The sequence below is a fragment of the Phalaenopsis equestris genome, unplaced genomic scaffold, assembly GCF_001263595.1.
Source record: "Phalaenopsis equestris unplaced genomic scaffold, ASM126359v1 Scaffold000288, whole genome shotgun sequence".
NCBI classification, from domain to species: Eukaryota; Viridiplantae; Streptophyta; class Magnoliopsida; order Asparagales; family Orchidaceae; genus Phalaenopsis; species Phalaenopsis equestris.
Genome location: NW_018164730.1, coordinates 458,653 through 474,222, shown reverse-complemented (window position 1 = coordinate 474,222; position 15,570 = coordinate 458,653). Strand labels below are relative to the sequence as shown.

The 15,570-nt window shown below is 37.0% G+C and overlaps 1 protein-coding gene across 1 annotated transcript; it reads left to right on the top strand.

Moving 5' to 3' along the window:
* The first annotated feature begins 393 nt into the window (after positions 1–393).
* LOC110025099 (expansin-A4-like) lies at positions 394–1,545 on the top strand. The gene is made up of 3 exons (XM_020725382.1): positions 394–641; positions 731–1,049; positions 1,140–1,545. The coding sequence occupies exons 1-3, from the start codon at positions 395–397 to the stop codon at positions 1,447–1,449; spliced, it is 876 nt and encodes a 291-aa protein (XP_020581041.1). The 5' UTR covers position 394; the 3' UTR covers positions 1,450–1,545.
* The last annotated feature ends 14,025 nt before the right edge of the window (positions 1,546–15,570 follow it).

The window sequence follows — 15,570 nt, the reverse complement described above, 5'->3', positions numbered from 1 at the left end:
TTACTAAACCACCCCTTAGAATTATCATTTTAAGAAATATTTCATTAATATAATTTTACTTTAAAAAATATTATAATTGATCAAAATATAACCACTCTAATATACTATAAATCTTGATTATTTTCCTTTAAATAAAAAATAATAATAATAGAAATTAAAGAAAAGGTATGAAATAATATCCATTGAAGAAACATAGCCATACCCAAAGTAACCATGCACTTACAAGGGCGTTTAAACAGCCACCCGTTTGAGAGACACTCCCTCCATTCCTCCAAAATAATGAAACTAAAACTCAGCCTTCCATTACAAATGCTGATTATGGCTTTCAGCCATTCATCACCACTATAAATATATACATCCATACAATGAAGGATTTACATTCATCACCAGCAACATGATGCATTCCTTCCGAGCTTTCCACATTCCTTTCTCCTCCTTTCTTTTGTTCTCGTTGCTTCTGACAACAAACATCTCCGGCGAAGTTGCAGGCCAGCACCACCATCACTGCGGTCCCGGCTCCCTCCGGAGAACTTTGCCGAACCCCCACCGACAGCGCCGCTACCATGGCAAGTTTGTGCCCGGCCCGTGGTCCCGAGCACACGCCACATTCTACGGAAGCAGGGATGGTTCTGATACAAGAGGTAATAATTAATCAAATGGTATAATTCTCTAATTAAATTGCAAGCAATGTATTGTTAGAAATTCATATATATGCATTACAAAAATGTAGGGGGCGCATGCGGGTATTCCGACACCGTAGCGCAAGGCTACGGCTTACAGACGGCGGCATTGAGCACCGCACTGTTCAACGATGGGCTGTCGTGCGGCGCTTGTTTTGAGATAAAATGCGTGGATGATCCCAAGTGGTGCAACCCGGGCAGGCCTTCCATCTTCATCACCGCCACCAATTACTGCCCGCCAAACTACAACCTCCCCAGCAACAACGGCGGTTGGTGCAACACACCCCGCCCCCACTTTGATCTCACCCTGCCGGCTTTTCTCCATATTGCACAATACAAAGCGGGCATTGTTCCTGTGTCTTACCGAAGGTGACTCTTCTTTCGCCAAAGTTTGGTGTCATTATAACTGTCGAGTGAGTTAGATGTACATGATTCATTTAGGGATATGTGTATGTTTAGGGTTCCATGCAAGAAGCGAGGAGGAATGAGGTTCACCATGACGGGAAACCCATACTTCAACATGATACTGGTGTGGAATGTGGGCGGAGCAGGTGATGTCCGGCATGTTGAGGTGAAAGCGCAACGGCGTCCGTGGAGGACATTGAGGCATAACTGGGGGCAATACTGGGAGACCAATGCTAATCTCGTCGGCCAATTTCTGTCTTTCAGAGTCACCGCCGGTGATGGTCGCCGCTCCACCTCGTGGCATGTTGTTCCTTCAAACTGGCAGTTCGGACAAACCTTTGAGGGCAAGAACTTTAGGTTCTGAAACTGAAAAAAGATTAAGTAGCATGAAATTTATGGGAGCAATATATAGAATTAGATTAAAAAAAAGTTGCATTATGGATGGTTTTTTTCTCCTTTGGTGAATTAATCAGATACGAAACCGGTTTAGGAGGTTTTTTATGGTTAATGAATTTCTAGATTTATGTTCTGTTTCATATCTTCAATTTAGTTCTACCTATTGTATGTCAATGTGTTATGCATTAGAATAATTTTAAATATGTCGATTATGGAGATTCACTTTGAAATGTAATTTGTCAATTTCAAGATGAAAATTCACATCAAAATTTAAATTTCATTGCTGTAATTCCCATTTTAGCATTGCAAATTAGATTTTGAAATGAAATTCCTTTTTGGAATTGACAACTTAGATTTCAATGTGATTTTTCATTCTGATTGGGGAAATTAGAGTTCGCAATGAAGAATACAATGAAAACTCGTACATCATATGAAATATCTCTTTCTAAGAACATATTTTCAGGTGTGTAGTCGATAACGTATGGGGTTTGCGATGAAGAGTATGCTTAGTGCTATGATTGACTTTCTATTTGAAAAATAAAATGTGAAACAAATAAATTCGTGCAAAGTTGGTGTAGCTTTGGTGATAGATGATATTGGATCTAAAAATTAGATCTGCTACAAGTCGGAGCGTTTGACATTTTAGTAATGTTGGTTTCGTCTAAGACTATTATTAGTCAAACATTGTGAATCCATCTGGATGAATCACTCTAATATTGTATGTCATTGTAGCAATGTTAGCCTTCACACATATATATTTCTATTATATTTTGTCTCTAAGTGAAGAGTCAATCATAAACCTCAGCATTCTCATCCTCACAACTTTTAACTAGACTCTTAACACATCATGTGAAAGTTGTCTAGTAAAAGTTGTTGACACGAGAGTACACAGGTAGATAAGTGACTTTACACTTGTAGAGAAAATGTGAAAAAGATATACTCATGAAACAGTTGTTGCAGTTATAGTGACAACCAAAATTAGAGAAAAATATGGATAACTAGTCTTCAATAATCGGTCTTAACAGCCCTAACAGTCTTAGCAGGTTGCTAACGTTCTAACTTCAAAGCTAGCTAAAACATTCACTCCTTTTAAAATGCATTGATTATTGTCATATTTCATCACCTTTTGTTACCAATCGACTAGTAGATCTACTAAATAAGTAAATACTATGTATTCAACCGAATAAATTTTATAATGTGTTTATTATTCTCATGTTTGAAGGTACACATGGGTAATCGTACATCTAAATTGTGAATGTACAACAAACTTTATTTGGATAGAAAAGGGATCACCTAAGAGTCCTTGAATGACCTCAAGGAATTTTTGGCAACTGCTTCTTAACTGTTGGTTTACCTATCTGAGGGTAGGTTTCAGTGTCCATAGTCAAAAACACAGAAATTGAACACACATAACATCTGACAAAGTTAAATATGATCTATACTGCAAGGAATTTCAGTCAAATTACTCGATTTGGACTTCACATTGGGAGATTGAACCCACAACATTTAACTCCGCTCCTTCAACGAGTTATGATCCTCCACCTAGATTTGACTCAAGTAGATTTGAGGAAATGATCTTTAATGGAACAAGACATCATTATGCAAGCCAAGTGTAGCAGGAAGAGACACTGAATCCCGAGGCTTAGATGTTTTAAGATTTATTGAATGCTACTCAAAGGCCACTATGGGATGGTTGCACATTTTATTCTGACTTATTTGTAGCTTTAGAATGCTGAAAATCAAAACGGAGTACAACGTGCCTCGAGAGTGTTTCAATCAGTTCGCATGCCTGTTGAAAGGGAGCAATCCACCTGAAAATTTAGCCCCTGAAAATTTATACAACACAAAAAAGTTAGTCTTCATGTTAGGCCTTAATGTAGAGATGATTGATTGTTGTATAACGAATATATGTTATATTACAATAACATCGCAATAAAAAATGTAGATTTTGTAATTCTCCTAGATTCAAACCTCAAAGCAAAAAAATTAAAAGGCAGAGGGAGGTTCCATTCAAGCAGCTCTTTTATCTATCACTTATTCCACATATATATAGGCTATATGATTCTATGTTTATTGCTCCAATTATGACGTAGCATTAGAGCAGATCAGGAGAAAACAACTCAATGAGGCATCCAGTCGATGGGGAGGCGTGAAAATATTTTGATAGCTCATATCCTGAGTTTGTTGCGAAGGCATGTAAGGTCTAGTTTTATGCTTTGATGGCTACACATCGTATGGTCAGACTGTATTGACCTACTTTTCTCTGCCAGTGATTGTTACATCATACAATATGTTACCTGAGATGTGCATGACAACCCATTTCTTCTACCTGACACTGATTATACATTGGTCCAAGTAGCCCTAAAGAAGGATTCATGTATATTTGTATTCATTGATAAATGAGCTATAGATTCTTTGAAAAATAGGTTTCATGACGTATGACGTATCAGAGAAACAATTTCCTAATGAAAGCAACATTAATGTAGACCATAAGTGATTTTTTTGCATATGAAATGTTATCTAGGTGGAGCACTGCAAGAAATTTAGTCTGCTGATTTTGCATGAATTCATCCAAAGCATTTATGCTTCAACATTGCAGGAAGACATGGTTTGAATGTCACTATATGTTTCTAGATGTTGAACATCCTTTCAGGAGGAATAAGAATGCATTTAGAAAAAACATAATTGAGAAATTCTTATCATCTCCAAGAATATCTCGGGAAGATATAATACAAAATGTTAGTGACATTAAAAAAATGACTGCATGTTATGGCCTATCTTCACATCATCTACCCAGATTTGGTGTTACTTATAATTGGACAAAGAAGTCAATGTTTTGGGATCTATCTTTTTTTAAGGATATCATGATCAGACACAATCTAGATGTTATGCACAGAGAAAAAAAATTCTTTGATAATATTTTTAACATTGTGATGGATGTTAACATAAAAACAAAGGATAATGTGAATAATAGACTTAATTTAAAGGAAATATGCAAAAGTCAAGAGTTGGAGATCCAAGAAACTACTGTCGGCAAGCTCGTAAAGCCTAAAGCAAAATATTCCCTCACTTTGTCCCAACAAAGAACAATTTGTGAGTTACTCCAAAAATTAAAAAAAAATGGAGTGGGTATGCTTTGAATTTGAGCTGTTGTGTTGATGTTGGTGGTAGAAAAATTTTTGGAATGAAGAGTCACAACTGTCATATTTATCTACAAAGTTTGATGCCAATTGTATTTGGCTATTTGACGAAAGCAGTCCTTAATCCATTAATTGAAATCATAGTATTTTTCAAGAAACTATGTACAACCTATTCGAAGCTTGATTGCACAAACCAGCTAGAAGAAAAAATTCCTGTAATAAATTGCAAACTTGAGAGAATATTTTCACTTAGTTTCTTTGACTCAATGGAGCATCTCCCTGTAACCACGAGGCATTAAATGGAGGTCTAGTACAGTACCGCTGGATGTATCCGCTTGTGATGTAATTACATTAAGACTAGATAATTAGTCAATCATTTATACAAAATATTAGTAATTTATACTGAGCAACAATATTTTTTGGATTTTTGAATAAATAGAAAAGAACTGTGAAGAATAAGGCCCCACCAAAGGGATCGATGTGTGAAGCATATTTATTGCAAGGGACAACGATATTTAGCTCTTACTATTTCAGTGAAGAAGAGTCCACAAGTCTTTGGCTTGGTGTCACCATTGACCCTTTCTGTTTTTCAGTAAGAGAAGCAACATGAAGGTGCACATCACGTTACCTTAATGATAAGGAACTTTGAGCAGCGACGCTTTATGTTTTTCTTAATTACACGAAGTACAACCTTTATTGAGTAAGATTTTTTTCATTATAAATTTTAACTCATTTATTTGAAAAGGGGTCATGATTAACTATTTCAATGATATTTCAATGTGTGAATAGTTTATTCATGGATTCGTTAAATTTAGTTGAAGATGATGACACAAGTAGGGAGATCAAGAATAACTTCTCCCAGTAGCATACAACGCATGTGGGTTAAATTTGACATATTCATTCTTGATGTGTCACAAGGCTTTTCATTAACACAAGATTTCTCATGTATATTTTAATAGATTCATGATTGAAGAAATAGAGTGATAGATCAGAGGTTGAAAAATCTTATTTGGGGGTCTATGCATATCGTGAAAATCTGACAAATTTATGATTTAAATAGTTACAAGTTTCATACAAGATTATGGTTCGAAGGAAAAAAAGTTTTTAATTCCAGCATTTGTGTTGAAGTAAACTATAAGTTAGACGACGGAAAAGACTATCATGGGATTCTGGAAGAAGTTGTTGAACTATCTTATCTAGGTTTTATTGTAGGAAATGTATTTAGTTAGATCATGCTCCTAATCGTAGAAAAACGATAAACCAATTATATAATATCATAGAAGTGAAAGTGAACAAAAAGTATGTTAAATTTGATTCTTTCATTCTAACCCGAAAGGCGAGTCAAGTTTATTATATTCGATATTCACATAGAGCAAGAGATAACGTTGATTGGGTAGTTGTCATTTCAAGTAAACCAAGAGCCACCATTTATATTCAAAATAACATTGAAGCCACCCATCAAGAAACTGAATGTTTTCCGTTTATTTTTCTCTTTTTTTTTATTTTAAAAGGAGTCGTCAGCTTGTCGATCGTCGTATACTTCCCCCATTTGAATAAATCTCTCTCCCGAACCATAAAAATGATTTGAAGAGGAGAGGAATCGAATACGAAGGGACATACGACAAAGAGACAAACAAGAGAAAAAGTAAAACGTGGAGAGTCTACGTGCGATAAACCTCGCAAGGATATGTTAAGAATGTCCGCCCAAACAAGATCGGGCGGAGACAATTTAAACACCTTAAACCAATATCCGCGAAAGAAGTATCTACATAGACTACCCATAACCAGAGAGTCAGGTGTATGTACCTGTTCTGGGGTCAAGAGCACTCCCAGAGGAACGTGTTCCTACTAGTTAATTACATCTTGGGGGATACCCAAGAATACTTTCGATAAAAGGATTTTCGCTTCATATTATTATAAACCTGGGGTATAGGCAACCAAAGAAAGGTTATTCCGTGTGGGAACAATCCCAATGCTTCAAAGCTCGCGCTAAACAATCGGGCAGAGAATGAGTCTCTCACATCCGGAATGGATAGCGGCTTATCAGCACATGGGGCTCACGAAATAACCAGCTCATGGACATCGGGTCGTCAAGGGGATATCAACGAGGTCAAGGAGCGGCAGGGCTCAAAGGGGCTTAACAAAAAGGAAGGTAGAGTGATCCTAAAAGGTAGAGGTAACTGAGTCGGGGTACCACGGACCCGTCATACACAACTACTAGGACCCTAAGTCTACCTGGTCGTGAAGGTAGTCGACCCAACACGTCCTGAAACCCCCGATCAACAATCTGTGAATTGCATCATCCACGGGAACATCAGTAGCCCTAAGGTCAAATGAAGAAAACTTTATCCTATGACTACAAGCTGGAGCTACAAGAGGTGGGACTTATATCTGTCGAAATGGCAAGGATGCCTCTGAAAAGAAGAGAAAGCGGAGGTTCAACTATAAAGCTGGAAACACTCCAAACAAAAGGACTTACACCCCTTTTGGGTCGGGAAGCCTTCTAACACCCTAGGCGCACTAGACAACCACCTATATGAAGGTATGTTGGGCCAGTCAGGTTGGAAAAGTACGGGGACTCCTCCTCGGGACATGCAAAACATGAATGCAATTATCTAGAGAGATCCTAAATATTGTGGAGGCCCTGTTAATATATGCAGCAAAGTAAAAGTTCCAATTCTTAGATCCTGAATATTTTAATCCTAAATTTTAATTATCTTGAATATTTTTATTAAGATTTTGTAGAAAATTAAAATTTTAGGGTCCTTAATGAGCCTATGTTGTATCGTAAATCTCAGATAAAACACAGAAAGAAATAAAGAAAATACATGTAAGTGCAGACATGCAACATGATGCAAAAGGTAAAGCAAAGCAAGTCAAACCAAAATAATAAACAGGCCGGTGCCCCTTGGTCTGCAACATATCCCAGAAAAGAAAAGGGCGGTCGGACTACACATATACATGCCCGGTCTTAATTCTATACATCAATATAAAATGCAGAATTAAGATACGGGGCACGAGCATCTGCTCCTGGTCCCCTCCACGTGGTTCCCGTGCTAACGACCAAGAACTCATGCCCATATCTTATTTCTGCTACAAGACTCTCCTAGACTCTAAAAAAAAATACATATAGAAAAGAAAAAGACACAATCCTGCATGGAAACAAATGTCAATGAGAAAATCACATGCACATAACGTATCATGAGCCATGCCTTAAAAGTGGGGGGAGCTAATAGCACCTGCAAGCAAAATGGTCATAAATCATTACTTGATCCCCCCATAGCGGTACATGTGTGTGTATAAAAATAGAAATGGCTCCCTGCAGAAGAACGTCCTAACACACTACCACACATATGCAACATGCAGACACACCACAAGCATAATGCAAAAGAAAGATACCTGGTTAGGGTAACCAATCCAACAGAGAACAATAGCCATGCATCAAAAAAACTATCTAGCACCCTAAATCCTAGCCTGACACACCATCTAACGAAAAAGTGCATCAATCTAGTATCTAAGTGAGGGGTAAGTCTAGGTAAAATATGACTTTGACGGGGTCGTCATACCGGCCGCGTCCTAAAGATCCAAAGGATCTAAAGGGTGTCACGAAGAATGATGATACGAGTTAGATCTATTAGATCTTTAGCACAGTCATACTCATGTCAATCCCGATGACTTAACTCGTATTGCCCACTGGGATCAACCCAGCAAGTAGTTAAGGCATCGCGGCCAACACGGGGTCACTCTCCTAACAAACCTGGCTCGCTATCCATGTAAAAATGCAAATGCAAATGCTAATGCAGGAAAATCAAACATATAAGTAGTGACAAAGAGTATGCCATGAAGGTAGTGACTCGTAGAAATTGGCATGTCGTAGTGGCAAGGGCCCGAAAAGAGGGTATGCCGATAAGACAGTGACCCGAAGGTGGGCATGTCGTGGCGGCAGTAGCCCGAAAAAAGGGTATATCGGTAAGGCAGTGACCTGAAGGAATGGGCATGTCGTGGCGGCAGCGGCCCGAAAAGAGGGTATACCGGTAAGGTAGTGACCCAGAGGTAGGCATATCATAGTGACGACCGTTCAAGGCACAAGTGGTGTCGGTGCAAGTGCAAATGCAAGATACAAAGTGCAAGTGCAAGTGCAATGTATAAATGCAAGCTACAAAAGTGCAAGTGCAAATGCAAGGTGCACAGTGCAAGTGCAAATGCGATATATGTCATACAATATGTAACATGCAAGTCAAGCATATGCAAACAATGAGGTGCAAATGACCACATATGATAGCGAGCCACGTTCGTACTAACGACCTCACACAGAAAACCTAAGGTTTAGACCATTGGATATGCGGCACCGCCGCCTCTTGTTTTGGTGAGAGAATGTTGAGAGTTTTCTCCCCGGATCTCTGAAGGGAAAACTCTCCACGGCATCGCGAAATGTGCTAGCTACAAAGCTTTTCCCATTTCGTGAACTCCTCCGGACTTTGCAAAGCGAGCCAGCTACAAAGCTTCTCTCGCTTTGTCAAGTTCGACCTCCTAGCTTCTCCAAGTAAAGCTGGGGAAACCTAAAACAAGGGGAGTGAGGGACTCCAACCCATCGGGACTTGTGCTAAGGCTCACAACAAATGGGAGACACTTGGCTCTGTGGAAGGCGTTTGGTTACGCACAGAAAGTCCTAACCTAAAGGCTAGCTCTATAAAATTGACGATCAATCACATAGGTACGTTGACGCGTCGACCCATGCCGACGCCCGTATCCCGTGTGGGCACGCACCCCGTGTGGGCGATCGAACCCACACGCCTAGACACCACTAAACCTAAGGCTAGCTAGAAGTTTAGGGGATCTCAACACCGCGAAGGTTGCAGGCGCGTTCTCTTTATTTGCTCCAAGTCGTCGACGTCCAGTCCGTGCTCCAGTGCATCCCACAATGAATCATGCAACGCAAAGAATAAGAAATAGGAATCAGTGAGTGCAAAATATCCAAAATTAATAATTTTGGCATATAAAAGTATAACCAAAATATAACTTCGCGAGGGAGGTTGCTCGATGACGGCAAAGGAGGGGAACGAACCCACGAGGTAAAAGACGCACGCGTCTTCTCGAACAGCGGTGACACTCGCTGTCTGACGACGTCGAAGTGCTCAGGCGAAGTGGCCGACCGCTGGAAAAGTAAAATGACAAGGTTGGCGGGGTTGGCTGAGAAAAAAGAAGAAGAAGAAGAGGAAGAAAAAAGAGAAGAAAAAGAAGAAATTAGGAGAAAAAAAAATGGAAGAAAAAGAAGAAGAATTAGGAGGAGAAGAAGAAAAATTAGGAAAAGAAGAAAAATTAGGAAGAGAAGAAGAAATGAAAGAAAAAGAAGAAAAATAAGGAGAAGAAGAAGAAGAAGAAGAAGAAGAAATAAAAGAAGAAGAAGAAGAGGAGGAGGAGGAAAAGAAAAAGAAGAATAAGCAGAGAAAAAAAAAAGAAGGAGAAGAAGAAGAAAGAGAGAGAGAGCCGCGGCCGGCGGCTGGAAGAGTACGCCGGCGATCTTCGCCGGAGATGAAGAGATCGGCGGCGGGTGCGGTTCGAAAGGCTGAGAGGAGGGGGGTCGCGGTAGGTCGAAGAGGAGCGATTCTCTGCGTGAGATAGAGGGAGAGATAAGGTTTTATATATAATAATAATATATATTATATTATATTATAATAGTAATTATTATTATATTATTATAATTATCCTCCGTGTATTCTTCACCCGTACACATCCTCGCGGCGAAGTGGGTGTCCTTCCGGACGTATTGACGCAGTCTGTTTCTTCATTCGGGATCGTTTGAGCCACTTTTTCAACGATTGTGTCCAAAACGATAATTCACACATTTTTACCCCACTCGTGAAACCGTAGCGAAATGATGCCCCGTAAGTGAAATCGACATTCTGGACGCACTCATGTAGTCCGTTTCATCGTTCGGAGTCATTCAAAGGAGTCATTTTCATTTGGGATCACTTCGTCAAGTGATCGGGCCAATTCAAGCCAAAATCATGTGACGCGATAACTAATTTTCATCGATCGCAGGTGGATAACTTACACCTATGACATCCAAAAATTGATGCCAACACTGAAATGATAGGTTTCTATTTTTCACTTGATGCAATCAAGATCTCAATCTAAAGATTACTAGTGGCAAATACGAAGAAATTAATCTTGGGATCAGTATGACTCTGACGATGTGTTTGAAGAAGACATCATGACTACATTCTCCAGTCACTCTTCAGATGATGTTGAGTAGGATAAGTAAGTTTATTATACCTTTAATTGAATTTTCTATTTCAATTTATTGCATAGTTTCGTGTTTTCGGTTTTAGTAGTTGTACCTTGCACTTTACAGTTTCATCTATATGTCTATTTCATACTTATGTGTTTTATGTTTATTACACACTGTTATGTTTTTATTTTCTTAAATATTATGTGTTATATGCACTTAATCTTGAACAATTTGATTTTTTGTATTAATCAAAATTTTTCTTTAGGTTCTATGATACTAGAGATGTAATTAATTATGAGGGTTTACCCTTGTAGGAAACGAGTTTCCCATAATTAAATCTTGTATTACAATTGTGAGAAAAATTTTGGTTTCGCGGACCTACAAAGATCATCTCATTCGGATGATTAGGTCTATTCTGAGATAATATTTCTATCCTTGGATGTAATATATTATTCTTTGAATGTATTATCCCACCACCCAATAGATGACAACGATGATATATCAAAAGGATGATTAGGCTCAAAAGAGGGTTTACTGAAGAAAGCTAAGAAAGTTCTAAGCGAGTAAAGATAGCTAAGTTGGGACTCCTTGGATCTGTCATCACAAGTTATTATGACTTCAGGTCTACTTAGTTGTGAAGGTAGTCGACTAAACCTTACCTGAGATTCATTGTCTGCAACCCATCTGTTGCATTTTCCAAAGAATCTCAGTTGCCAAAAATTCATGGAAAAGAAACCTCTAATCCCTTTGACCTTGTAAAGGTGGAATTCATAGGATTTGGGACCTATACACACTGAGAAAAAAAATGAGATTGCCTCTAGAGTGAATAATAAAGGAGGGTCTAGCTACAAAGTCGAATAGCTTCGCAAAATACATATACTCCGTATGGTTCGGAAAGGCTTTATCGTCATAAGCATTCTAGACAGCCACCTATGTAAAAATCTTATGTGTGGCCAGTCATGTTGGAGGAGCATTAAACTAATTTGATCATGCAGAAAAATTGGAACAATGAGTTAGGGATTATTAATAAGATGATTTGATCATGGAGAATACTTTAGGCTGAATCAAAACTTTCACGGTCTTGGTCTGGCTGAGGACATTAAACCAAGTGATACTTGGGAGGTTGCTCAAGCATTATCTTGTGGTGTGATTGCATGATATATTGCTTTATTATGTTTATGTGAGATTGGTCAGGTTGAGAACATTAAAATAAATGCTTATTGGGAGATTACCCAATGTCCCTTACCTTATTTTATTGCATTATCATGTATATTTTTTCTTGTTTAAATCTTGAGAGTTACATGCCTTTCACAGAGTTTTGATGCGTTATTAGAAGTAGCCTTGATTTTATTGATTTTCTTTTTTGTGCCATGGATTCTGCAGATTGTTTTTTGTTTTTTATGTATTGTTTTTTATTGTGGTTAGACTGGTCTTAAGGATATTATTTTATATTGTTATTTTCTTGTGTTATGGAGATGCTATATGATTAGTTTTGATGACCATTTTCATCATTAGTTTAATATTGTAATTTTCAGGTGAAGATTGTGTCAATGTGATTATGATATTCCTAATATTTGTATAGCTACACATTGTAAACTTCACACTTGACATGTTGTATATTGTAGTTTTTTTTTTTTCTTTGCTTATTGTTATGTATATGTAAGCATGTATGTTACCTATTTTATTTGTGATGTTGTCAATTAACAAGTTTGGGTAAATATTCATGTGTTGATTTGCCCATAAAGTATCTCAAAATTTACTTATAAACAAATAATTCAATCCTACAAAATACAGTCACTATTTAATTAAAAAAGAAGTATTTTATGCTATCATTTCACACCTTATAAACTTTTGAATTATATTAGGGTGGCCATAAAAATTGAAATTGTGAAGAATGGTTGGGACTTAAAATCATTATAAGAGCTAAACCAGATATAGTAATCCCCAGTAAAGAGAAAAAATAAAGTGAAATTAAAAAAGAGGAAAATATTTATAAAAATATTCATACTAAAAAGAGTTAAAAAGAAATTTGCAAGAGCTGTTGTGGAGAAAATTGAGGCGAAGCTTTAATTAAAATCGATTTCAATTCCTCTTCTGAAATTTGAAGGACCATAACTTATCTAACTTAAGTAATAAAATTTGTACTCATATAAATGAGAACTGGAACAAACTGATTTAATTGAAAAGATAATTGAATTTTATAGTTTATATCAATGTCATAGTAGCTAAGATTCATATAATTGTCATTGGATGAGTACATAGATTTAGATCACTATTTTTGAGGTCAAGATATTGGGGGCGAGCTTTGAAAGTTCACTTTGAAAAAGACACATGTTTACTGTTATTTATATATTATCATCCTTTACTTAGTAAGCATTAGATCTCTAATCACTACCTACCACTATAGCTATGATGCAATAAATTAATTTAAGATTTTAAAATCACTAGAGAGCAAACGATGTTTAAGTTTAGGGGATTTTTATGTGTAAGGAAAATATGCTTATTTATGTTTTATTTTCAATCATTTTTATGTTAATTTTACACGTTTTGCAAGATATTCATGTTGTGCTTTGCAAGATTAAGAAGAGGGGAGTCATCAGAGCTCAAGGAAACCGAGAAAATCACTAAGCGATGGAGCAGCACCTAGATGTCAGGTTGTAGAAAGTAGGCGCTATAGACCAGTCCCTAAGCATCGGGAAGCAACGCCTAGGTGTCTGAAAAAGCTATTGGTCAGAAATTCATCCTGAGAAGGTGGAAAGTAGGCACTGTGACTACCACACCTAGCCGCCAGCGACCAACTCCTAAGATCATAGGAATTAGTTCATGCGATCTGACAGTTTTCTACTTTTCATACACGAATCATCACTGGGAGAAATATAAAAATGTTGGATATGAAGAAGAGGAGGTTTTTCCTATCATTTTGAAGTGTTAAAGATTGAAGAGGAAGAACAAAGAGTCTTGAAAGGAGTTTTAAAATGAAGGAAGAAGAGATTAGAGAGGATTAAAGGATGTATTCTCTGGTTGTATACATTTCTTCCATCTTGCTTTTTAAAAGAAGAAGATAAGTACATCTGAAGTTTGAATTTTCATTTGAATTGCTATGAAAACTTGATGTATGATATCTATGTTTAATTCCAATTTTAATGTGATGGTTTTTATAATGAAGTGTGAGTAGATTATTTAATTTGTTCCTTGATTTGAATGGCGGTAGGATAGAATTGAAACTATCCATATTATTCACATGTGAGTTGTCTTTATAGTGTTGAAGTAACTCATTTGCTTCTTTTACTTTTTGTCTGGTCAGTAGGAATGTTAAAATTTTTTTTGAACATTGAGATTCAGAAGGATACGTAGTGGAACGAAAAAGGTTCCATATAAACTCATTGGAATAAAAATATTGCCTTTAAGTTTATGCTAATGTTAGGATAGATTTTATTCAATTGGGTTGATCAAGGGATTTAGGGAACGAAACTTTTGACAGTTAAATTTTTCTAGGCTTTCGGTAAGGGTGAAGGAAAAGGATAGCTCATGTTTGACACTAAATTTTAATCACAATTTCAATTCTATTCTCCACTAGATCAATTCAAGGGGGAAACTTCTCATAACTTTAATTTCTTAAAATCTTAGTTTGGCTTATTAGAATAGATTTGTTTTTAAGTTGAAATAGGATAGAAAAATTGCCTTAGTGTCTACAAATTGAAACATCAGACTAGGATCATTGATAGTAAACAAACACTTCTTCTTTTTGGATTTATCTCGCTCCCTATGGGATCGATACCTAGAACTCTCTTCTTGATACAACTGATACGACATGTATGCTTGATTAAGTTGCTAATGGTTCGCCGCACTTGATTCGTATGAAAAGTCAACTTTTTTCATTTTCTTTGCTGCACCAGGATAGTAACGTGTGCGCGGGTGCATGGACATGCATGAGCATGGATGTCTTTTATAGATCTTGTGGACCTTGGGAGGCCACAAATAGATGAAATATGATCCTCAAACATTAGAAACATAAGAAATTGATGTCGATGAGTGTGTCAGGCTTATGGTACGGGCGTATCGATCCAAACCATAACATCACGCTTAAAACATGCTAAACTGTTTTATGAATTCCTTCGGCCATGGATGCTCCAAATGAATGGAGCATGACCCTTAAACATTCAAATAGACAATAGACATGTCTCATATCAAAATTGATGTTAACCAACGGTGAACTTTCCTGAATAAGGCTATAACAATTCCAACCCTAGTTCCATATCAAAAACTCTTACAAATAAGTCTTAATATATATCTCGAGCTACGAGAAACTATGAATGAAAACAAATAGTCATGTGTCATTCAAGTGAACACCCTACACATCTAACATCAAAAAGTGATGCCAACAAATATTTAGCAATGAAAATATTCAATCGGAAATGTCTTTCCAACAATTTTTTTTCTTGGCGGACACTTTTCCACCAGAATTAAGTCGATAATACGGCCGCCTTATTATTTGCTTCAAAGATGGTTTTTCTCTTGACTGCTCTTATTATTCCCCAATTAAGGTCATAAAATTATCATTTTTAATTGTGTTTTTTAAATCATGAATCAATAGAATATTATATCCTAAAAAATTTTAAATAAAAATTATTATTATTGCTGTGCATCTTCTTTAGAATAGATAACCCATGATGATGGATAAATAATCATGGATCTATCGCAAATATATATATATATA